The sequence below is a fragment of the Strix aluco genome, chromosome 2 (genome assembly GCF_031877795.1).
Source record: "Strix aluco isolate bStrAlu1 chromosome 2, bStrAlu1.hap1, whole genome shotgun sequence".
Taxonomy (NCBI): Eukaryota; Metazoa; Chordata; class Aves; order Strigiformes; family Strigidae; genus Strix; species Strix aluco.
The window spans coordinates 109747036-109769727 of NC_133932.1; the positions used below are offsets into that span (position 1 = coordinate 109747036).

Consider the following 22692-nt stretch of genomic DNA (forward strand, 5'->3'; position numbering starts at 1 on the left):
TGGCAGCCACGTGACCGGCCCCCGCCCCCTCCCGCCCCCTGTTGGCTCAGGAAAGGAGGGGGCCTCGTCCCCTTCGCCGCTTCGCCTAGCGCCGGGCTGCCCGTCATCGTGCCAGCTCTGAACCGCGTGACGGCAGCGCAGCGGTAGGCCAGAGAGAGGGTGGCGGCGCCCTGCGGCAGCGTTCAACGTTTCGGCGAGGCTCTCGGGAGCTGGAAGAGGGGCGAGTCCAGCTCGAGTTTCCGCCACTTCTACTCAGGCATCGTTGTTGTCGACCAGCACGGAAGGGGGCCTTCGCCTGCGCGGTGTGATGTCATAGGAGAGCGGCGGCGGCGCAGCAGGACCGGCGGAGCGGGGTGCTCTGTCGGTGGCTAGGGGCTGCGCGCCGCGCCCTTGCTTCCTGGGACGCCTCGGCCCGCGGCCCCGCGCTCCCGCTCCGAAGCGCCTCAGCCTCTGACCGCCGGGGTCAAAGGGTGGCGGCGCAGCGAGCGATGGGGTGCGGGGGCGCCCCGCAGGCGGGCGCGGGCCGGCCGGGCCTCTGTGCCGCGTGCTGAGGGGAGCCGCGCTGCGGGGTCGCTGCGCCGCCGCTCCGAGGGGCCGCGGCTGCCGCCGCCTTCTAGCCCCGAGCTCTCCTTCTCCCTTCGCCGGCGAGGACAGCCTCGGAACCGGCAGGGAGCGGGCGCGGGGCCCCTCCGAGGCAGCGAGCAGCAGCCGGCGGTTCGCCTTTGTCTCTTGCGTTGCGTCCAGCATTGCGAAGGCGTCAGCGCTAAATTCCCAGGGGGAGAAGATCCTAGCCTGCCTTCCTTGCCTTGCTTTCCTTTTTTTTTTTTTTTTTAAGTAATTTTTTTTCCGTGTGCTTAAAGACTGTTAAGCCTTTGGCCTGGATATTTTTTTTTCCTCTCCATGTTTAAGTGTCTGCATTGAATGAACTAATAAAGATGGATAAGAAATCATTTGAAACCGTGCTGGATGAAATTAGAAAGGTAACTTCTCGTTTTGCATGTTAGTTTAACCATTTGATGGTAGAATATTCCTCCTGATGAACACACCAGGTTACATGTTTGTCTTTAATAATCACTTCAGGGTTCAATAAAGAGTAAATTTTACCTCAATGTGAAGAACTGTAATCCCGTGTTACTGGTGTGTCCTAGTTTTTGTATGTCGGATATAACAGTGTAAAGTTGCTGTGACATGCTTTCTCTCTTTGAGATATTTTTATTTTCTCAGAAAAGTCAGATTGAATGTCCAGACTGCTACCAGTGAGCTAGCAACATGTGCTTGAAGAGTGCTCATTTGAAATAAGCACTTGAACAAGTTTATCACGGGTTTTTCACTGTCAGGGAAGGTGAGGAAGAAAATCCGAAATGGCCAAGTATCTCTTACTTGGTGGTAGAGGCTGCGTTTGCTTGGCCTGACCAGAGACAGGGACTTGCAGTGTGAGGCATCCACCTTTTATGTGATGGTTTAGGAGATCCAATACACAAATACGACATGAGAGGGCTGTTTTCAAAGCTGCACTCTGCATGCCTTGTTCAAAGCCACATCTCCCACAGCTCAGGAGTGTGTGCACACCCTCCTCCAGGTTGTGAAATCCTGGGTTTTGATGTGTGCTGTGAACTGTGCTTGTGCATCTCCTGTTAAAAACTCACGGAGCAAAATACCTGCTAGTTGTGGGAAGCAAAGATACAAATCTAGGTTTCCTGGTGTCTTGCAGGTCTCGTTTCTTTCTGCAGAGGCCTGCTTTTAACAGGAAAGCTAGAGTTTAGTGGTTCAGATGGCTTCTCAAGTGCCGGAAGTGGAAAAGGATAGAAAAAAATCAGAACCGCTGAGATTAATGGTTCCTGTCTTGTGTGGGAATTACAAACCTGGGATGATGTATTTTGCTGTAGTTAAGCAGAGGTGATTTAAGTGTCACAGTAGAACAGGTAAGTATCCTGGTAAAGCTGTCACTGTGAAAATGAAGGGTGTGTTTTGGATAAGATTTGCCTTAGGGCAGAAAAGAAATCCTTAGCATTTTTGTAATAAATGTATTTTCTTATGATGGGTTGTCTAGAAGAGGTCATTTCCTTTATTTGGGCTTGGGCACCGCAGAGTTCAGTTTCAGTTCAGCTTCTCTTCAGCACGATGGCTGCAGTTATATTATTATTATTATGGAACATACTGAGATAAAAACCACTGTGCACGAAAGCCCCAGGGATGAGTCTTTGTTATTGCAACTGCACTTACTAGCGTTTTTGCATAAGGTCATGGTCATAAATTTTTTATAAAACAGATATGTTCCATGCTGCATAACCAGCTGAAAACATGACCGCCTAAGATATTTCAGGGTGTGGACTTCCCTCCCAGCCTAAGAATTCTTACGGAAAATCTGGGGAAGAAATCAAGGAACAACATGCACATGAATTCTTTCTCTGAGATTTAGTGGTTGGAGGGAGTAATGTTTCAAATATTACTACCGCAGTGCAGCCCTTCAGAATACGCTCTGTGATTACTAAAGACTTCAAACAAAAGGATTTTGACATGTCATTTTAGGCAATTATGTTTTCTGTATGCTATCAGCCTGTATTCCTGTAAACGTAACTTACTGTTGATCTAAGGATCAGTTCTGTGCTGTGTTAATAATAGCTGTGCAGTTGCAGTGTAATGTTCATTTTCCAAATGCTTATTTTGTGTCTTTGTTGCTAGGTCTTTGTTTAAGCTTCATTTCTAGCTCTGTGGTAGAACCTTCTTTGTTACATGATTCACAAGTGTTGGTGTGTTCCATTTGCAGTCCTACAATTATCAGGAACAGTTATTTAAATGTCCTAATGTGTAGCTTAGTTCTATCTTTCCCTATACATACTTATGATTATTAACAAAATAAAGTTCTTTTTTTTTTGTTTTGTTTCATTTTTTCATAAGTAAACATAGCAGTGCTTTCTGTTTGTATTCTTTACTATAAAATCATTCAGTTGTTAAGGAGGAAGAGTGATGTTTGTTTTGGTAAAGAGGTTGCTATATGACATACCAGGCTTTTTTTCCAAAATATGTGAAGAGAAGGAAGGGAGAGAAGCAAAAATGAGCCTGAAAAGAGAAGTTCTTTTTCCCCTGTGACTTCAGCATGTCTGGTAGTGTTGGTCTCTTAATGACATACAGAAAGGAAGGGCGTTGCCTCAACAGTATGCGGGTGGGTTTCTGTGCACCTGTGCTCCTCACAGTCAGGTTGCAGTGATGGAGAATTTCATGTCTGTCTGTGTGGAGGACCAAGGACAAAAAAAGAAGGAGTAGGGGTAGGTTTTAGGGCTATTGGGAAGAAGATAGAAATGGGCGTGTGGGTGAACCTGGAGGTGATTTGTGAATAAGCATGAGAGCTAGCAGTAGAGGGAGGCCTTGGAAACTGGGGAAGGAAGGTGTTTGCACCAGTTTGGGGCCGGAATTCAGTGGTTGCCTGTCTTCCTTACATCTTGGATCAGTGAGCTGGGTATGAGGAGAGGGAGGAAGCCCTGGCTGTTAGGTAGCCCATGTGGTTATCAACAAAACTGTCTTGCCACTAAGTCAAAAGTGGTGGCCAGTACTGTGTTAAACTACTCTGCTTCCTTTGTTTTGTATGACTGCATATTAAAGTTTGAACTACGGGAAGGTAATGATAAGACAACATCAGCCTCTGGAGCAAGCTTTATTGTATACTTAATTCTGTCTGCACAGACTTGTTATCCAGTCTCTTCATAAATTCACTGAAATAAGATGCTTTGCTAATTATTTTACAGGAAACATACAAAGAGATTGTATGAGTTATCAACTGTATTACGTTATTTCATGTAAAGTTGATCTAAATCTTTGAGACAAAAGAAGAGTGATGATGATGTTCTCTCAGTACAGTTTTAAACAAAAAAAGCAAAATTAAATCAAAAAATTAATGATTTTTTAAATAGAAGAGTTAAATTACATCTCCGCTTTTTATTGTTCTCAATTATCTAAGGAGTATACTGTTACTTAGAAATATTGCTGTGAAATTGATGCAAATGTCACTTTGTAAGGTCAGATTTCTTTAGATTAATAGATTAGTCTAGCAGATGGTTGCGCTATAATTATAATTCTTGAGGGACTAACTATGTGTCTTTTTCCTATATCTTCTAGGCTGTATTGACTGAGTACAAATTAAAAGCTATTGAGTATGTTCATGGATACTTTTCTAGTGAACAGGTAAAAGCCAACACTGTCATGGGTTTAATGGGACCTATTGGTTTTGTGTATGCAGTAATACAGAAAGACAGGGTCTCCAGTCATACCGAGGCTGATCATATTAGCTTTTTTATTTATTAACTGAGGAGATTTAATTTCTCGTTATTATATCAGCATTAAACTCTTAAAAATACTTCAAAGTTGTTTTTGTTATCAAAATCATTACATTTTTATTCTTGTGTGGGGAAAATTGGAGAAATTTATCATCATGGAATTTAGACTTATTTTGCATGTATTTTGTAAACTGGCATATAATAAGTATCCCAGCTTATTTTGATACTATGTAGGTTTTTTTCCTGTTTCTTTTCCTTGGGTGTTTTTTTTTTTTTTTTTTGGTGTATGTTTGGTGAATATGAGATACTGTAAGTTTATAAGCTTTTTCAGAAAGACTTTATTTTTTTTATGCTAATGCTGTGACAATTGTGCATATATGCAAATATATAGAGAGGAGCAAGTATCTATTTTAAATATTTTCACAGAAGAACTTCATCTCATAACGGAATTTTTAGGTGCCTAATTAGAAATAAAAAGAACATTAGATACTGGTAGGCACTGATGTAATCAAACATCACAGACACATGTTTTTTAGCAGTATACCAGATGATAAAGATGATATTGATGCTGTTAGCATAGTTTTTAAATATATATAAAAATTAATTGAAGGCCTTTCTGTTGCAGGTTGTTGAGTTACTGAGATACTTTTCCTGGGCTGAACCACAGCTCAAGGCAATAAAGGCTTTACAACATGTAAGTTCTTGTGGCATAATCTTCTAGAGTAAGTTTGCCCTCTGAATCTTATTTTAGTTTTATGATGTCTACTTTTGCAACTGTTGGGTCGGTCTATCCTTTAATCTTCAAACTTTTCCTCTTCATCTCTTTCGGTGGTATCAAAATATAAAATGTCATACTTTTAACCATAGTATCTTTTCTGACTAAAGTCAGAAAAGACTTTTTACTTTCCTGTGTATCACAAGAATTGATGTAGCCCTTTTAAACTATTGTTAACTTTCCTAATTTCTCTGCTTTTAGCACATGCTTTTTGCAATTTCTTGTTCAGTGTTTAGGGCATAGTCTTCTTCCCAGTGGGAGGGAGAAAATACTAAATTAAATACATGATATGAAGCTGTTACTGAGTAGCATTCTTGGTTTAAAATAATTGTAGTGTCTTATTTTATATACACTTTTCTCTTTCTTGCTTACTTGTCAGAAAATAGTGGCAGTTCCGGCATCAAAAATGGTTAATATTCTCAACTGCTTCACGTTCAGTAAAGATAAACTTATTGCCCTTGAAATCTTAGCTTCGTAAGTATCTCTCATATTACATTTCCTTAAGTTGTATTGTTTTTACTAATGTTTCAGTATATAAAACTTAAGATACTTCTAGAAGGAAACACTGTGGCCAGTTAAGTTAAAGCACGAATCCATTATTGATGGGACTGTAAAAAGAATTAGAAGTAGACATTGTGCAAAATTCTGTAGTTCGTCTGAGCCTTGAGCATGCTGTTACGTGGGCTTCTGCCTGCTGGAAAACTGCCACTGCCAATATTTTTACAGTGGCCTTCAAATGTTGTAGAGAATGAAGATGACCTTAAGCTAATTTCTGCTCACTGAAATGTAAAAGGCTTGAGACCAGGGTATTCTGGGAATTGATCGTTTTGGATTTGAAAAGCCCTCTAAGTGTTACGTACGTAAAAATTAGTTAAATAGATACATCTCTTAAATTGACATACTTGATTTACAGATCTAGTGTCTATAAAAGATGTGTAGATATGATAGATGTATGTTTGCACAGAAAGTTGGGGTTTTTTACTAACACAGCTGCTTCAAAGGACCCACCTTTTCCATACATGTATATTGGAACTCTTCTGCCTGGTTTAGGGATTTATCTCATGAAGTGTTCTGCTTTAGGTTGGGGTTGTTTTTGCATTAAGTATGTCTGCCTTGCATATGAATGCTATATATTACAGCCAGCTTGAACATTTTGAAGTATATAAATTCATTATATAAATATCCATAAAGCAAATAAGACTGAGGATATAGACATGATCTTGCTTTCAGAGTTGAGCTTTAAGCTGTATGAATGCTCCTAGTGTCTTTTCAGGATAGCCTGAAGGAAGTTCAGTGGCGCATTAAACTAACCTGTTTGGCTTCTTGAAATGAGATTGGAACTCACAGACTCTTTAGTTGCTACACTTCATCTGGTGTGGGAGGAAGGCATGGTAGCTTCTTTAGCTGTTGAATTTCTACAGTGCAAGATCATAAGGGAGTCATGTTGTAGAAATCCCACCCCAAATACTACTTACTTTGCTAATCGGAACTAGAGAAGAAAGCTGAAAGGTCATTCACATTTTAATACCATTCTTTGAGGCGTTTTTCATGTCTTTGTTCAACATTTGCTTATCCCATTTCTTCTCATATCCTGCTTTGAGAAGTCCTCCTTTTTGGGACTGTATTGTATTTTCAATAGTTTGAAAGGAGCAGGTAATGTTTGACAGCAGTAAAGGTGTTTTGATTAGGGTTTTGAAAAAGACAGTATCAGGCATTACTCTCCTTGTACTTGCACATTTTGTTGTTCTCTTTGGTGCGTCTGGTATTATTTTTGGGAGAGGAGCAAGGAGAAAGGAAGGTTACTTTTTTGAACTATGCGAGGGGTTTCACTAGCTCTGCAGAACATGTGAGTATTGCTAGGGGTTTAATCTTTTTCATTCTAGAGTAAATAAGATGAAAATTTGTTTCTCTACCGGTCTAGCAAGAAACAGTGGTAAACTAAGGAGCTGCTGGTTTTCTGCTGTGCTGGGAATTATGTGCTAGTAGCAATTAAAGCTTTCTAACGAACTGTTTGTTTTGTCAGCCTAGTTATTTTTGCCATTGTTGTCCATTGTTCCATATTGATACTTAATTCTAATACCATGTTTTACTTAGAGGTATGAAGTCCATATTTAAGCCTGGAGTTTTTACTTTAATAATAACAGTAAAATGATTGGAGATAATTATGGTTTTTTAATGTATTGTTGGGTACTGGCTGAATAAGTGTTGATCACTTTTCAGTAATGCATCATTTCTGATCAGCATATGGAGTGACAGTAATCATCTGTCAATGTCTTTATTTATAGCAACATTGTTGATGCTCAGAATTATCGTCTTATTGAAGATCTGTTCAGAATTAATATGTCAGAGAAGAAAAGATGCAGAAGAATTCTTGAACAGGTAGTCAAGATACTCTAGTATCTTTGATTCTGTATTGTTTCCATCCTTATGGTCATTGTGGGGTCAGGACTTCCTGTGAGGACTTCTGGGAACTACTGGTGAAAGACAAGCTGAAAGAAGCAGCTACAAAAAGATAAGAGCTATGTAATACTTGTGCAAAAAAAAAAGGGGAAGTTTCTCTCAGGCATTAGGATCATATGGAAAAAGAGGCACAGAATTGCAAGTAATGCTGAAGGAAACAGTCTGCATTTGTTTTAGAGGATACCAAGTGCTTAACCCCAAGTTCAGCAGAAGTACAGGTGGTCCAAGTGGAGTTACTCAAAACAAGGGGGACTTTGGCAGAAGCTCACACTATTTGGACTATTTGGGAAGAAGATTTGAGACAAAGCTTTGAGTTATTCCATGGAAATTGAATCATGCAGTCTAAATGTCATGAAATAGTAATTAATTTCTTTAAAGCATTGAATTTGATCGCAAATAATGTCCTTTCTTGATTATTTTGCAGGCTTCAAAAACGGGTTGTAAGGCTCCTCATGCTATGATATCATCCTGTGGCATGATTCCTGGCAACCCTTATCCCAAGGGCAAACCAAGCCGCATAAATGGAATTTTCCCCGTAAGCATGATCCTATGCTTTTGCTTTTCACAGCATCCTTGATTTAGGATTCATTGTAGTATAACCAAAACCAGGATTCATATATGTGCAAGGAGGAGTGGAATCAAAAGCAATGGTTTGGGTTTTTTTTTATTACCCCATTCCACATTTATAGGGAACTTGCATTATTTTTATTTGCCCATCCTTTCTATGCTGCTTCAAGTAAAGATTACTGCATAAATAAGACGTTGTTCATCTAAGGAAAACATTGTAATCTCTAGCAATATTTGGCAGAATCAGGAGAGGTGTAAAGAGCCTTATTGGTAGTTTGAGAAGATGACCTGATATGGTTAGTACAGTACTACTGCTAATCTTAGTGTAGTTCGAGAACAACCATGTTAAGTATTTCCTGTGAACTCTTAAGGGACATCAAAATGTAAGTTACCATGTCCACAAGTCAAAATGCAGAATTCTAATTGTGTCAGAAACACGGTGTGTTTAATATGCATCTTTTTACAAAAGTGTTATGAACCAAGCTATTGGAAGGTTCTTACCATTTTGCAAACCTAGAACACAGTTTATTTTTCCTAACATAGTTAAGTATCACTTTCAGAATATTCAAAAACTTGAATGTAGTTTAGAAAAAAAAAAAAATGGCAGAAATTCTCTAGCAAAATTTACTTCTAAATTAATACTTAACAGTTCAATTTTCTTTTGTTTCAGGGAACCCCTATCAAAAAGGACACAGAAGAATGTACTAACGAAGGAAAGGGAATAGCAGCCCGTATACTTGGACCATCCAAACCAGTATGTCTAATAAATGAATAACTAAGTGAAACTTTAAAGAAAAAAAATCCAACCACCAGCCAATCCAGTGAGGCTTTGATATAAAATGCTGTTATGTTGCATTTAACTTGAAAAGAAGCTCTAGTTTATATCTGTGGGGGATAGGATTCTCTAGTGCATACAATGTGTGTGCATTTAAAGGCAGAATTTAAATTACAGTAGCAGAAGAGAAAACAAAGCATTTTTAGTAGTCCATTATGAGCTAGTGGAAGTTTTAGATAGAAGTATATGGAATTTTTTATTACAGTCTCTGAGGGTTTCCCACATGAACATAAAAAATGCCTGCATCTTGGAAAATTGAATTACAGCAGTGCCTTAGAAGGAGGTTCTTGTTTCTTAACAACATAGCTGATTCTGTGTTTCAAAATTTTTAAGCATGTGGGACAAACTTTCAATGAACCTGATACTAAAGTATTGTCCAAATGTTTTATTTTCACTTTTATTATGAGATTTTTCCCACTAAATACTATTTGAAAGGGACAGATACCTTCGTAAGTATTTGTTAGTTTTAAATGTGCTAAATCTTTAAAATGAGAAGTCAGTCCAAGACTGCAGATTGTGGAGACTACAAGGCAGGAAGGAGTTCTCTTTCCCACCTGTGCTCAGTACTATATTAAAATCTAAAGGTATACTAGTGATTTTTGTTTCATTCTTTTCAGAAAGAGTGAAATATTTGCAGTCACTATGGATATTATGAAGAAATCTAATATCAAATATTTTTCCAGTGAAGAACAGCTGTCTGTAGTAGTATCTGAATGTTAGCTTTTTGTCTGAGAAACATTAGGTAATGCTTTCACTATTGCTTCTTCCGTTTGTTTTTTGTTTATGTAGGCTCCATCAACCTACAATCCACACAAACCAGTTCCATACCCCATCCCACCATGTCGGCCACATGCAACTATTGCACCAAGTAAGGCTTCTATGTGTTTTAGCTTGATGCTATTGTTTCATCCATTTGCCTTTTAAGTAATAAGTGTCAAGTGTCAGTTTCTCTGACCATGATCATATCTGAAATTGGTTTGTGCTTCCTAAACATGCTCTGGGTACTGGTTTCTACCTCTTCCTGTCATGACTGCAGAGTTGATGAAAAGAGGAGTATATTGCCTTCTGTTTCCAACATCCATATCATAAGAAAAATTCACAAGCCTGTTGTGATGACAAAATATTTCATTTATGGGAGGTATTGTGCATTTTAAACAAGACTAGGGCTGTGTAATTGTTGTAATATTTGAACAAGACTTGGGCTTTGGCTTGACAAGTCTGTTGACTTGTTGCTGTTGTACCAAACTTACGATATGGTCAGGCACAGCCCTGAACTGGGTAGAAATATGTGGGAACTTGCTGAAGGATGGTAATCTGTTTCTTAGTTGCCTTCAGCTTTACTTTCTCTCCATCACAGTGGAGAGAACACAGTTTCCTAAAAGAAAAGTTTAGGCATGTAGATTTCAGTCTCAGAAGGGACATAGTGATTGCTTTTTCCTCTGTTTGGTCTGACTATTCCTAACCTTGTGCCTTAGGTAAGATTGAGCCTTCCTTCATAAACTCCTCTTTCTTTGCTCCACTGCATCAATTGTTTGATTCCAGACATTTTTGTAAGGGAGCATGGCAACTGGTGTTTCTTTGGAAGAAGAGGTTGGAGTACCTATGTAGTCAGACTGGTCTTTTTGAGCAGCAGTTAAACATTTTTTCTCATCTTGCAATTCTGTACTGCAAACAGGGAGTGTTCTGGTTAGGAAGCTTGTTTTTCACTGATGTTAGGGATTTTGGGGAGTTTTGAAGGTACTTGATGAGAAAGTGTGGTAGAGCTCTTAGCATACATGTTGAAGGGTAGGTCATCTAACTGACTTGATGTCTGCAAGTCTCTCTATAGTCAGTTCAGAAAAATATACACTACTAGTGGCTAAAGTAAGTCTGATGATTTGTGCCCTAGAAATTACTTGCTCCCCAGAAAGTATATAGGAAACTTGCAGACTAGCTTAAATTTATATTAAATAAATCCTATCCAAAGTAAGTTAGGGCATAAAATTTGACCTGTGGCTTAATGTAAGTATTAGTGCATTCTAGGATATGGAACAGCTTTTGAGGTTTCCAGGGCCTTATTAGGCCACAACATGGGTTTTAAAAAAACACTTGTGACAACAGAACTCATAGCTGATGGTAAATTTATATATATAAAAAATGTTTTTAATGAGATTCCAGATGCTAACATGAAACTATTGAATTTGATTGTTTGCAAGCAATGGTCAGAATGATATTTTGTTTTCTGCCTCTTACATGTATTGGTTTAACATTTCCTTCCTGGGTGACCCAATGATTGTTAGTTACTTTTCTGATTTTTAGCCAATAGTTGGCATGCAAGAAATCTTAACATTAGATAGAACTGTTATGAAAGTGTGAAATCAGAATTTGTGTATGACAAATTACTGTACTTTGAGTATTGTTCAAGTGCTACCTTTTCCCATGAAGAGTACGTTCTTATGCTCTTAAAATATTTATTCAGGACCACTGTGAAGTGTATTTATGTTCCTGTGATTTAAATTCGGATGTTCTTTGTCAGAGCTATATACCACAGCAATACAACAGTTTGAGTTGCTCCAAAGAATAAGGAAGGAAAAAAGATATTTTTAATATGTCAAGTGCAATAAGTGTTTACATTAAAATAATTTGCTAACCCACTTGACTTTCTTAACATTTAAAGAAATATTGTCAAATGATAGACTAAGTCTTTGAGATGGGACATTTTTCTCTGAATTTTCTGACTAGTTAGAGGGCTGATCATGGTTGCTGATGTATGCTTGGCTCTTCCATCTGTCAAGGCTTTAGTGTTAAAGGAAGACTTGTAACAGCCTTTAAGTTAGGAATAGAAAAAGAACAAATGCTGATGCAGACACTCTGAATCACTCCTCCCCTTTGAGTTTTTCAGGCAAAATGGAAATGAAAGCAATTGAAACCTGACTTTTTCAGACTCTTTCAAGAGAACGGCCCTTACTAAAATTTGGATCACAATGCATGTCATTCAGGCAGACATTGGCAAAAGTCAGCATCCAGCCTGGATGATTAACTGGTCTGGCTTTTTGGTGAAGGAATGTCTTACAGTCTTCAAAAAGGTGCTTTTAAAGGAAAACGCACGGATTCATTTAGATGTGGGTTCTTCTGACAACTGAGATGTGTATTGCATTTGTTGTTTTAGGTGCTTACAACAATGCTGGCTTAGTTCCAATGGCTAATGTCATAGCTCCAGGCTTACCAGCTCCTCCGACATACACTGCTAATCAAGTGGTATCAGGTAAAGCTTGCATACCTTTAAAAGCGTTGATGGTATTTTTTCTAATTCATTGTTGTGAATGGATCATTCACTGCTGGAGTTTCATCTGCTTTTAAGTAACAAGCTGTTATTCTCCGTTTAGAAAATGAGGACCTTTCCAGCCAGGCAAAACCTTCCCAAAATCAAGGTAAATTGCAAATTCCCAGGGGGATTTTTGTGTTGCTTGTATCTTTGTTATTTGTTCAGAAAATGTAAACAGCATATTTGTTTAGTGGGGTTTGCATAAGCCTCTAAGTATTTAACTACTGTTGGAATGGGATCCCTTGAGAGTTGAGAAAAAAATAATAGGCATTTGGCACTTAGAAGCATTGAAACATTACAATTCGGCCTTTTATGTTAATTCATTAAATTTTTATATTGTTCTCCATATGTGAGAAATCATGTTTTTTACTAAATCAAAATATGCTTTGCAATGTAGTGCACTGAAACACTTCAGTGATATCTTTGCTGTTGCTAAAACTCTGGACATCTATTTGAAAACTCATTCACATTTTAATTTCATACATTAGTTGCAGTGGGAAGCTAGGGATACAAGAGAGGCAGATTCTTTATTTATGGTTCATTGAAATCCATATGTAGAATGTCTTATCCCAGACTGTTACATCCAACTATGTCTACCTGCACTTTTGTCTTACCCTTTAAAATCCAATTCTTTTTGCAGAAGAGAGAGTTGTGCATATTTTTTTTGTCTCGATTTGTGTGGTACTTCATACGCTTTGTAGACTTAGAAAAATCATCATAATAAATCCTATTATGAACTACTTACACAAAGCCTTTGATAATACTTTGTTAGGTTTGACAAATAGAAACGGAGAATCTAGTGACGATTGAGTCAGGCATATTAACAACTACCCAAAACAGATAAAAGGACCATAAGTTTAGCTTCTGTAAATGCTTCTTGGGGAAAAAAAAAAAAAAAGTTATGCATTGTCTTTTCTCCTCTATGCCCAGGGATGGTTCTACAGAAATGTTGCTGTTTCAGAGAATCATTTTATGCATATATACCCCTTTAAGTGTGTATGCATTTACAAGGTAGTTTATACAGCTAAATGAATACAGTGTAAGGATAAAATCTTCTCTTAGGAGGAGAAATTCAGTAACAGCTCTGGGTTCTATTGCAGCGGTAGTTCTCTGGTGACTGTCTTGGCTGTCAGGATTAACAACTGTGATCCTTAGGACAGTCTTCAGCTTGGAAATGGGATGAGGAAAGAGCACAATCCAGAGCCGAGCAATCTGGGTCTAGGTTTTTGGAAAAGAATATGTAAAAAGAAATAGTTTGTGTGCAAACTTGCTAGTTTTAGAGTTTCAAGATGCATAAAACAGGAGTTTTCCATATCAATTTAGGTCCAAGATTTTAAAGATTCCATTTCTGGGTTTGTGTGTGTATATGTAGAATTTGGGCAAGAGAGAAATCTGAGCTGTTACAGAGTTATGGGATATGAGTTAGACTGGTTGGATCAGTGATTTGCTTACAGTTGAAGAGATTATTTTAAAAGTAAAATAAAGCATGAGGGTTGTTTGAGAGGAATGATTAACACATTCATATTCCGCAGGAAACTATATAGAGGCATATTGAAGCTCTTGATATGCCAGTGTTCATAAACGCAGCTTCTTTCCATTAACCTCCACATCCCCATTTGCAGTTTGCCTGCTTGTTTTCCTCCAGCTTGACTGATGTCTCTTTGACTTTGTAGGGTTGATATAAGCTGATATTCCTAGTGCCAGGTGCTTGCCTCAATTATAGACACCTGACTAAAGACTTACAGAAATATTTGTTGATAAAGTCAAGTGCCAATGTTAGTTTAATACTGTAGTATGATACATGAATTTAAAAGTGTACCTTCTTAGAATCAAAATCTGAAGGAAACACAGTGAAGAAAATGACCTGATTTTGAAGGAAAGAAAAATACCAGCACCTGAAATCAGCTTTCTTCAGTTGTTGACTAAACTTCTCTGAAATCATGATACATTGAATTAACTGGTTCTGAAGGAAATTCTGACCTTCAGTGAGAGTGGATGCAGAGGAGCCCAGGTGATCTGATGCTGATTTGGGTACTGTCAGATGTTAGGGACCAGAGGGAGGGTGTTTACCTGTATCACTTAGACATTCTTACGGCATATATTTGAGTATCTAACTGTCTTGCATGAGATCATGAAGAGGTAGCAGATACCACAAAGTGTTTTAAAGAGGAATGGTAACCTACATGATGTACAACTTGTGTGATGTGTTTGTACGTACCTTTCCATTTTGTTTTTGTAGGCTCCAGTGTTCGTTGTTTATATACAGACATTGTATGTTAGCTGTTGCCTGTGTATCATATTTTGAAATGCTGTATAAAATGTGTGTTGATTTCAAACATTTCTGACAGTTTCAAGTATTCTTACCAGTTTTGTTTCTTTGCAGCTTTTTCTGCACAAGCGAATCAGCTCTTTACTCCTCATGGTTCTAATCCTTCAACACCTGCTGCTACTCCAGTCCCTACCCCATCACCTGTCAAGGCAATAAGCCATCCATTAGCACCTGCAACTCCACTCATCTCTGGGATGAACATGTCTACCCCTGTCCTTCCTGTTTTCCCAGGACAGGTCTCCTCTTCCATCCATACATCTCAGCCATCCACCCCAACCCCTACTGTCATCAAATCCCTTTCATTGCCTGGTGTTCCTGTCACATCTGTTCACAGTGCAACCTCTACCCCTGTCCCTGCAGTTTTTTCTGGACTGGCTTCTATACCCACTGCTGCGCCAGCTCCACAAGGTTCTTCCACACCGTGTGCCACCCCTGTGCCTAGTGAAGCTTTTGCATCTGCTACTGCACCATTTGCTGGCCTCCCGTTTTCTGCAACCTCTTCAATTGCTTCCGCTAATAATCCCACTCCATTGTCATCAGTTTTTGCTGGCCTCCCTTTGTCCTTGCCACCCAACGCCCAAGGGATTTCTAGTCCTGTTCCATCTACAATTGCTAATTCTCCTGCCACTACCATTCCTGGTTCACTTAGCTTGCCTAACCCAATTTTGTCTGTCTTAAAGGGATTTCTGACATCAAATGACACTTCATTAATCAATTCATCTGCTTTACCTTCTGCTATGACAAGTGAGCTTGCTTCTTTATCTGCTCTTGCTAATCAAAGCTCTGACCCTCCAACTTCCTCTGTCAACAAATGTTACACTCCATCAGCCACCCCCACCCCACAGCGTTCCTCCACACCTGGGCTGGCCATTTTTCCAGGTCTTCCATCCCCATCCGTAGCCAATTCTAGTTCCACCCCTCCAACATTGCCTGCACAGTCACCATTAACCACTTCGCCATCAATTGTGCCCATCAACTGTGGCTCATCAGCCTCCCTCTTGCATGGCACAAGCCCTACTAATCCTGATCAGCAGCTCTCATCAGCCCCAGCTGCCACAAGTATCCCAGTTCTGGTCAAAACAGAACCCATGAGTCCTACCCTTTCAGCCTTCAAAGGTCCTTCTCATTCGGCCGGCCCTTCTCATGGCACTATAGGACTGTCAGCGCTTGGGCGTGCATACACCTCAGCAGCTTCAATGCCAGTCAGTTTACCCAGTTCCCTGAATCCAGCGCTATCCGGTCTCTCCTCTTTGAGTGCTCCTCTAAACAATTCCAGTTCTCTGGCTTCCATTTCCCTTGCCCCACATGGCTCCTCTGCTCCCATTGCCCCTGTGTTCAATGGACTTCCTCCTTTTACGTCTCTAACCAGTAACTTTGCTTTTACTGGTAATCCAGCACTTACACCACCCGTCACTCTCCCAGGGTCTTTGTTAGCTACTCCGTCTACAACCGCTTCAGCCGTGTCTGCCCCTCATGTGAGTTCCACCGCCGCCGTACTCTCAGGACTCGCCGCCTCAGCAACAGTCTCTGCTCCACCCTTCTCGCTTAACTTGTCCAGTGCCGTCCCCTCCCTTTTTTCTGTTGCCCAGGGACCTCTGGGATCATCAAACCCATCCTTCCCTGGTTTTCCTGTCTCTAACACACCCTCTGTCACTCCTGCTCTCCCTTCTTTCCCTGGCCTCCAGGCATCTTCTGCAGTAGCAGCAGTTGCACCGTTGCCGGCAGCTGCCACAGCCCCATCTCCGGCTCCGGTCCTGCCAGGGTTTGCCTCGGCCTTTAGCTCAAACTTCAACTCTGCACTTGTTGCACAGGCTGGGTATGTTTCTGTTTCTGAAGGAGGTCAGAACCATTTCTTTTTATCTTGAGCAAAACACTGATTTTACTTTAGGCAGACATTATTTTCATGCATAGTAATTACAGTTAATTTTTAAAGTTAGCTCACCAGTAAATTTCCACCTGTCGTTAGAAACTGATAGAGTAGTTACTAAATAGGTTGTCCTCAGTAGTCCCTGTTATGACAGTCTAATCCAGTGAGGTGCTGAGTGATCTTATTTCCCAGATGAGGATACTTGGCACCTCCTATTCTAGGCTTTTACAAGAATGGATTCCACGTGGGCATCCATTGACACATCCAGGTAATAGCAGACAATATCTTAGATGTTCCTATGTTTTAAGGAAGTACTCGGCATTAACTTTTGTCTGTAAAGCTTTTTTGTGTGCAAATTGTACGCACAGCCAAGGTCCAAAAATTTCTGAGTTCCCTTCTTAAGTGTTCTCCGGACGGTGTTGGTTTGTCTGTACATGAATAATTTATAGGTGGGCAGAGACTGGGCTTCTGTTTGGAAACTGTCCTTTATGAGATTTAGAAGAAGAGAGATTTTATAATTTATATAGACATGAGCTTATAGAGAGAAAAACATAGGATAAATCATGATGCAGATGTTCCCTAATAATAGCCACATCTTGACATTCTTTCAGCTTGACTTCTGGACTACAGACACCGGGAAATGCAGTTTTTCCTGGTCTTTTATCTCTCCCTGGTATCCCTGGCTTTCCTCAAGGTGCCGCACAATCTTCCTTACAGGAATTGCAGCATAGTGCGGCTGCACAGTCAGCACTACTACAGGTAACATGGCTATTTGTTAATACTTCCAGTAATTGTTTGAGCATGTGCTTGCGTGTTAACTTCTTGGGATTAGTTTAAGTCAGTAAATGATTAAAACCCCTAACCTGTTTGAGAACTGATTACAAGGATGATGGTAAAGAAAACTCATATTAACTTCTTACTCAAGGCCAATGTACAGTGCTTCTGGACATTATGAATGTGATCAAACCCTTTGTGAAAACACTTTGTAAAATGGGGAGGTGTGAAAGAAAAAAGACCTGCAAGTGAAATTTTTGCTCGGTTTGTGTTAAATCTAATGAGCTGACCGTGTAGTTGCAAAATTTGTGCTCAGTTCCAGTCTGACATTTTAATACTTAAACTTTTCTATGGAAAACCACTTTGTTGTGAATTATGTGCCTCTCTACACATGCAGTCAGATTATTTTGAATTTGTGTCTGCTGTGGTTGTACCTTTCTCTTGATGGTTCCCACAAATGCAATTGTTGTAATATAAGCTTGAGGTGGCTTTAGGTAAAGTGTAGTTTCATCATCTTTTGTCCATGAAACAACTTGTTTCAGTCATCAACCTACATAAGAGAAACTATTGTCAGAGTTTGTTTTAGATGTTTAGTTTGCCTTTTATTAAAATCAGCCTCTGTACAGATTAAGGATTCTGCTAGGAAATTTGTCCTTCTCTACAAAAAAGGAGAGGCAGTTGAGTGTCTTGAATTAATGTTTTCTCTCTTCTGTGACACATCAGTTTTTGAAATGGAGCATGTGTCTCAGTACTGGTCAATATGCAGAATATTGTCAGATATCTTTTGAATATGAGGGGAAGTAGATCAGGAGCAAATTATTTAATCTAGGCCATGCTGCTTTTACAGCTCAGGAATTTATTCTGTCAAAATCTATGTACACAGACTGCATTGGGGAAACAACAGTTTTAGTGTTTACAAGTTCCAATCACTAAAATTAACACTTAGCTACTCAAGCAATGAAGATAAAGTTGAAAGTCAGTGAAATACTACAGCTCATGATTAAGCTGTGCCTTCCAAATCAGATGGTGCTTACTCTACTGGAAAGTAGATGCCGTTAACACTTCATTTTTCCTCTTAATCCAACTGCTTTCCTCGTTCTCTGGTATTGCTCGTTCTCTGGTATTGCTCATCTCTGTGTGTACTTTACATTATACTTTGTTTGGTTTGGCTTGAGTAGGACTGGTATTGTGCCTGAAATTTTGCTTGATTTAGATTTTTGTTTGTTTCTTGGTTTTTATCAGTGCTGTTTCCTAACTTCTTCTCTTCCTTGAAGGCACATTCTGCTTCTGCTCTGGAGAACTATACAGCTCAGCCTGAAGGTTTTGCTAACTATCCGTCAACACCAGGAACACCATTTTCATTGCAGACAAGTCTGCCCCAGAGTGGATGGCAATAAATACCAGACATTTTAAAGACTGCAGTGGTTGCTTGACAGAGCCTGATCCTATTTGCTTTGAAGGCTGTCCCTGCGTTAGTGGGAGCATGGTCTGAATTGGGGAAGGAGGGGGAAAACATGAGGGTAAATGATTTCAGGAGGCTGTGTCAGATGTCAAACCTAGTCTGTGATTGCATTCAATTGATTCAGGGTCTGATCCTGTGAATTGCTGAGCATCCTTGACTCTGCTTTTAGCTTATGAGTTGAATGTTTGGTGTCTTACAGGATCAGGAACATTCAAACAGACGTTTATGTAAATAGAGCAATTGGCTGTCAAACTGAATGGGGAGAACAAGTATACTTAATAGTGTGTATAAGCACCTATCCTTCTGTTATGTTTTGTATGGTATATGTGGTTAATATAGAATGAGATCTAGACTGAAATGATACTTAAAGCTGTAGACGATCTTTTGTCTAGATGCACGCTTCTTGTGTGTGCATGGATAAAGGTCAGTTTATGGTTCTTTGGATCTTTTCTTCGTATGTGTGAGGATCTCCTGTTAGCATCAGCAGTATGTTAAGGGGAGGCTAGATCAGAGGGGTGTGGGGGGTTTCTTATGTTTTGAAATATTGTCATGGGCTTGCTGCCCAATTGAGTACTCCTTTGAATCTGAACAGGAGAGCTAGGAAATGATGCTGTACTGTATTTGGGTAGAAGTGGATTATGTTTTATTGGAGTATGGTTTAGCTAGCTGAGGATATGTCTTTCCAAAGTACCTAAAAGCATTTTAATTTGCCTCTAAAATAATGTTCTATAACATTCTCCCTGCCCCCACACCTCTCTGTGAATGAAATAATTGTACTGCGGATAGGCTGCCTATCCGGCACTTTCGACTGCAGACTTTTGTGAATGTTTACAGACATGGGTCAAGTTCTTCTCTCCCTTATACTCATAAACTCACTGGGTCTCTATATGCTTTTCAGCTATAAACCACAACTTGATGGTGCTTATGTTATCCTGTGAATATAAGTGGGAGCAGAATTTGGACCATGGATTTTTTAGTATTTTTCCTTGGAAAACGTACATGATTTTAAAGGCATATAGCTAAATTAACTGTATTGGTTAGGAAGGGTTATGACGCAGCATATAAAAAGGTCTTGCTTTGTTAGTGAAATTCAGTTGTGCACTCTTCTAATAATGTTAGTACCTGTGGCAATGTGTAACACATCATTGAATATCATCTATTTAAGATAAACTCTTGATCATGTTCTAGAGACAATAGAGATAAATGATATTCAATCCTGTGATTAAATTAAAACGTAGAGGATACTATACTGTAGAAAAGCTCTGCAGCTAGAGTTTTACTTTTTTAAAGATTAATTCTGCTGGGAGATGTTGCTAATGTATTTTCTTTCAAGATGTGAACAAACTTTTTTAGAACATTAATGGAAATTCCTGTATTGGTTTTTAACACAATTTTTTTAAATAAAAAGTTTACAGTCATAGCAGAAAGTCTTTGCTGACTACTTACATATTTGCCTAAAATACAGATGAATAAACTTGATTTTACTAAGACACTTTCTTAATGTTTGATCTTGCTTATGCTGTTTCTTTATGATGCAGAATCATATACTGAATTATAAAATTGGTTTCCTAAAGACTTGCAATAGAAATATTCTATGAAGTGTTTAGATAAAAAATTTAAATAGTGTCCTCGATACTTTGTCAGCAATTGGGTCGTCTTGCATTTTAATAATCAAATTTACATACTACTTTAAATCTAAAGATAAAAACATATTGCACTTTCACATTTTTTTATTTTGTGAAATGTGTTGAATTCCAATGATTGTCTGCTCTGAACTGCTTTTAAAATCAGTGCCTTGACTCAAGAAATCTGTGGAAGAAAACTCTACCATCTTCCATTATAGTTCTCATTCTTTTTATGACTTGTTCTTTGTAGATTTGTAGATCAGTTGAAGGAGAAACAGTGTACTTGCTAAGTGGTGTCTAGCCACTTTACCTTTATGCAGAAGAGTATTTCACACACAGCTGGTGTAGTGTTACACAGAAGCTTGTCATCAATGTTAGACAAGTGAACAAGTAGGCTAAGAAGCATTAAACTGTCAAGTTTTTTGTCTAGAATGGGCTTTCTGGTTTTTACTGAATCATATTGAGCAGGATTTTGTAAATTGAACTTTCCAGTGGCTAGGATTAAGGTAAGTTTCAATTTCTTAAATATTTCTCCTGATGTAAAATTGTTTTTTATTAATTTTTTTCTCTTCAGGAATAAAGTCTGTGTTCTGCATTGCAGCAAACTCCTATGACCCAGCCTTGGAATTTCTGAGGGGGCTGATTTGTCCTGAGCTCTTTCATGCTTACTTGAGCACCACTTTTGAAAAGCCAAAGAAAAGTCTGCTCCTGAGATAAACCATGCTGGATCTTACACTGAGCCTGGGCTGGGAAAAGGCTGTTGCTGTATGACTTTAATTCTGGACTAACTATGACTTTTTTTATTGTTCAAATTGCCTGTTACTGCTATACTTCAACTGCGCTGACAGACTGCGAAGATAAGGTGTGGTGAAATGTTCTTTGAAATAAAATCTTTATTTGGAACAACGAAGAATGTATTGGGATTGTGTTTGCAAATACAAGTTTCAATATTTCTTTCAAGTGCTTTAATTGCAGCTGTAATTAAAATGAGAGAAACAGAGCAATTTTCTGTCCTACTCTTCCTCTCATTTGCGAGTGAATATTTTGAGTTTGGCTGAGCCTGGAAGGAAACTTGCCATGGTGTGAATGTTCTTACTTTCTTGCATATTGCCTTCCTTTCTGGATTGAGATGGGAGCAATCCCTTTGATTGACCGTCTGTCATATTTACTCATGCTCTAGCAAAGTGTAGCCAAAGGGATGCCTCCTGTCATCTCCTCATCTTCAGCTATTGAAAGCTGACGACATTTTCACGAGGAGAAGGAGCAATGTGGGGATGTTCCTACAGCAATAGGATGGTACTGTTAATCTCTCTGTGTCCTGTCCCTTCTTCTAAATTTTCATCTAGGGGAAAGGAATGACAAGCCTGAAGCAAATAGGCTAGTGTCTAGGCAGAATTTAGGTTCAGGAAAGGACTAGACTCCACTTTAAGGAGTGGCCAAAGCCCAATGTGTGGGAAGGAAAGTATTACAGGTCAGAAAAAGACAAAGTGAAACCTACAACTTTGTTATGTACAAATCTCATGTGAGGACTGCCTGATGACTTTTTTGATACCTTTGGGATTGGCATTGTTTAGAAATGGCTGTGTGTAAGAATTCCTGTTCTGGTTTTAACAAACTTTGAAGTGGGTGCTTGGTCTGTAGGATTAAGTCTCTATTTAGCCCCAGAGTGCTCTTGTATTTTCTTCTCTGAGTGTTTTATAGCACTCTGGGACATGAGTTATCCACATGCTCTGCTATAGCCCCAGGGAGAAAGGATTAAGATTGCCCTGCCTTTCACATTTTTGAAGTGGGGAATAAAAGTGCAGCTGAAGTTAACACAGAGAAACTAATACAGCGATGATCCTGAACATAAAACACCATCTGCTTTAGTCGCCTTTGGAGGGATATATTTACAGGCACCTCAGGGAATTAGCAATAAACAGCAGGGAGCAATTATTTCTGTTAGATTTTAATATGTTTTGCTCATCTATGTGATGGTATAAGCAGCTGTGTAGATTGTGGCATTCAAATGCTTTGGAATGAAGTTATTTTCACTAAAACTGAGTTGCTCTAAAATTAAAAAAAAATATGTTGGAGTAGTTTTGCATATTATGCTTTTGCTTCTGAAATAATTTAAGCACATTTTTCTTCTGACTGTTCACCCTTGCTGCCCTTCTAGTAGGCATCTGTCTTGAACAGGTTTGATCTTACAGCTCAGCGGAGGAAAATGCTACAAATTACTTCAAATGGATATTGTCACATATTTGGGAGGGTATTGCAATAAGCATGTCAATCCCAGTGTTGCAAGCTGTTTGTGCTTACAGTTTTCACTGTGATTTAAAACACCCATTCAGTGGTGTAGTTTCCTCTCTGTGAAGCTGAAAAAGGATTCTCTGGAGAGCAGTCAGCTTTGAATAACCCATCTGGGGCCAGTACAGTTACTG

At 39.2% G+C, this 22692-nt stretch overlaps 1 protein-coding gene across 3 annotated transcripts; it reads left to right on the top strand.

The window, feature by feature from the left end:
- The first annotated feature begins 139 nt into the window (after window positions 1-139).
- PROSER1 (proline and serine rich 1) lies at window positions 140-20976 on the top strand. Of its 3 annotated transcripts, XR_012622083.1 has the most exons (14): window positions 141-980; window positions 4114-4179; window positions 4897-4965; window positions 5426-5520; window positions 7332-7425; window positions 7931-8041; window positions 8744-8827; window positions 9698-9776; window positions 12057-12152; window positions 12274-12318; window positions 14596-16357; window positions 17020-17167; window positions 18457-18702; window positions 20844-20961. XR_012622083.1 is itself a non-coding variant. In XM_074815798.1 (13 exons), the coding sequence occupies exons 1-13, from the start codon at window positions 936-938 to the stop codon at window positions 20847-20849; spliced, it is 2700 nt and encodes an 899-aa protein (XP_074671899.1). In that variant the 5' UTR covers window positions 140-935; the 3' UTR covers window positions 20850-20976. The 3 variants fall into 3 exon arrangements, 2 of the variants coding, with proteins under 2 accessions (XP_074671899.1, XP_074671898.1); XM_074815798.1 differs by lacking the exon at window positions 18457-18702 and having other exon boundaries at window positions 140-980; window positions 20844-20976; XM_074815797.1 differs by lacking the exon at window positions 20844-20961 and having other exon boundaries at window positions 18457-20217.
- Window positions 20977-22692: the final 1716 nt, after the last annotated feature.

Excerpts from the sequence above, each read along its gene's own strand:
- PROSER1 (XM_074815797.1), top strand. The coding sequence starts at position 936 with ATGGATAAGAAATCATTTGAAACCGTGCTGGATGAAATTAGAAAG. Across the intron at positions 7,426-7,930 it reads GCAGAAGAATTCTTGAACAG|GCTTCAAAAACGGGTTGTAA; the intron begins GTAGTCAAGATA and ends ATTATTTTGCAG. Across the intron at positions 16,358-17,019 it reads GCACTTGTTGCACAGGCTGG|CTTGACTTCTGGACTACAGA; the intron begins GTATGTTTCTGT and ends ACATTCTTTCAG.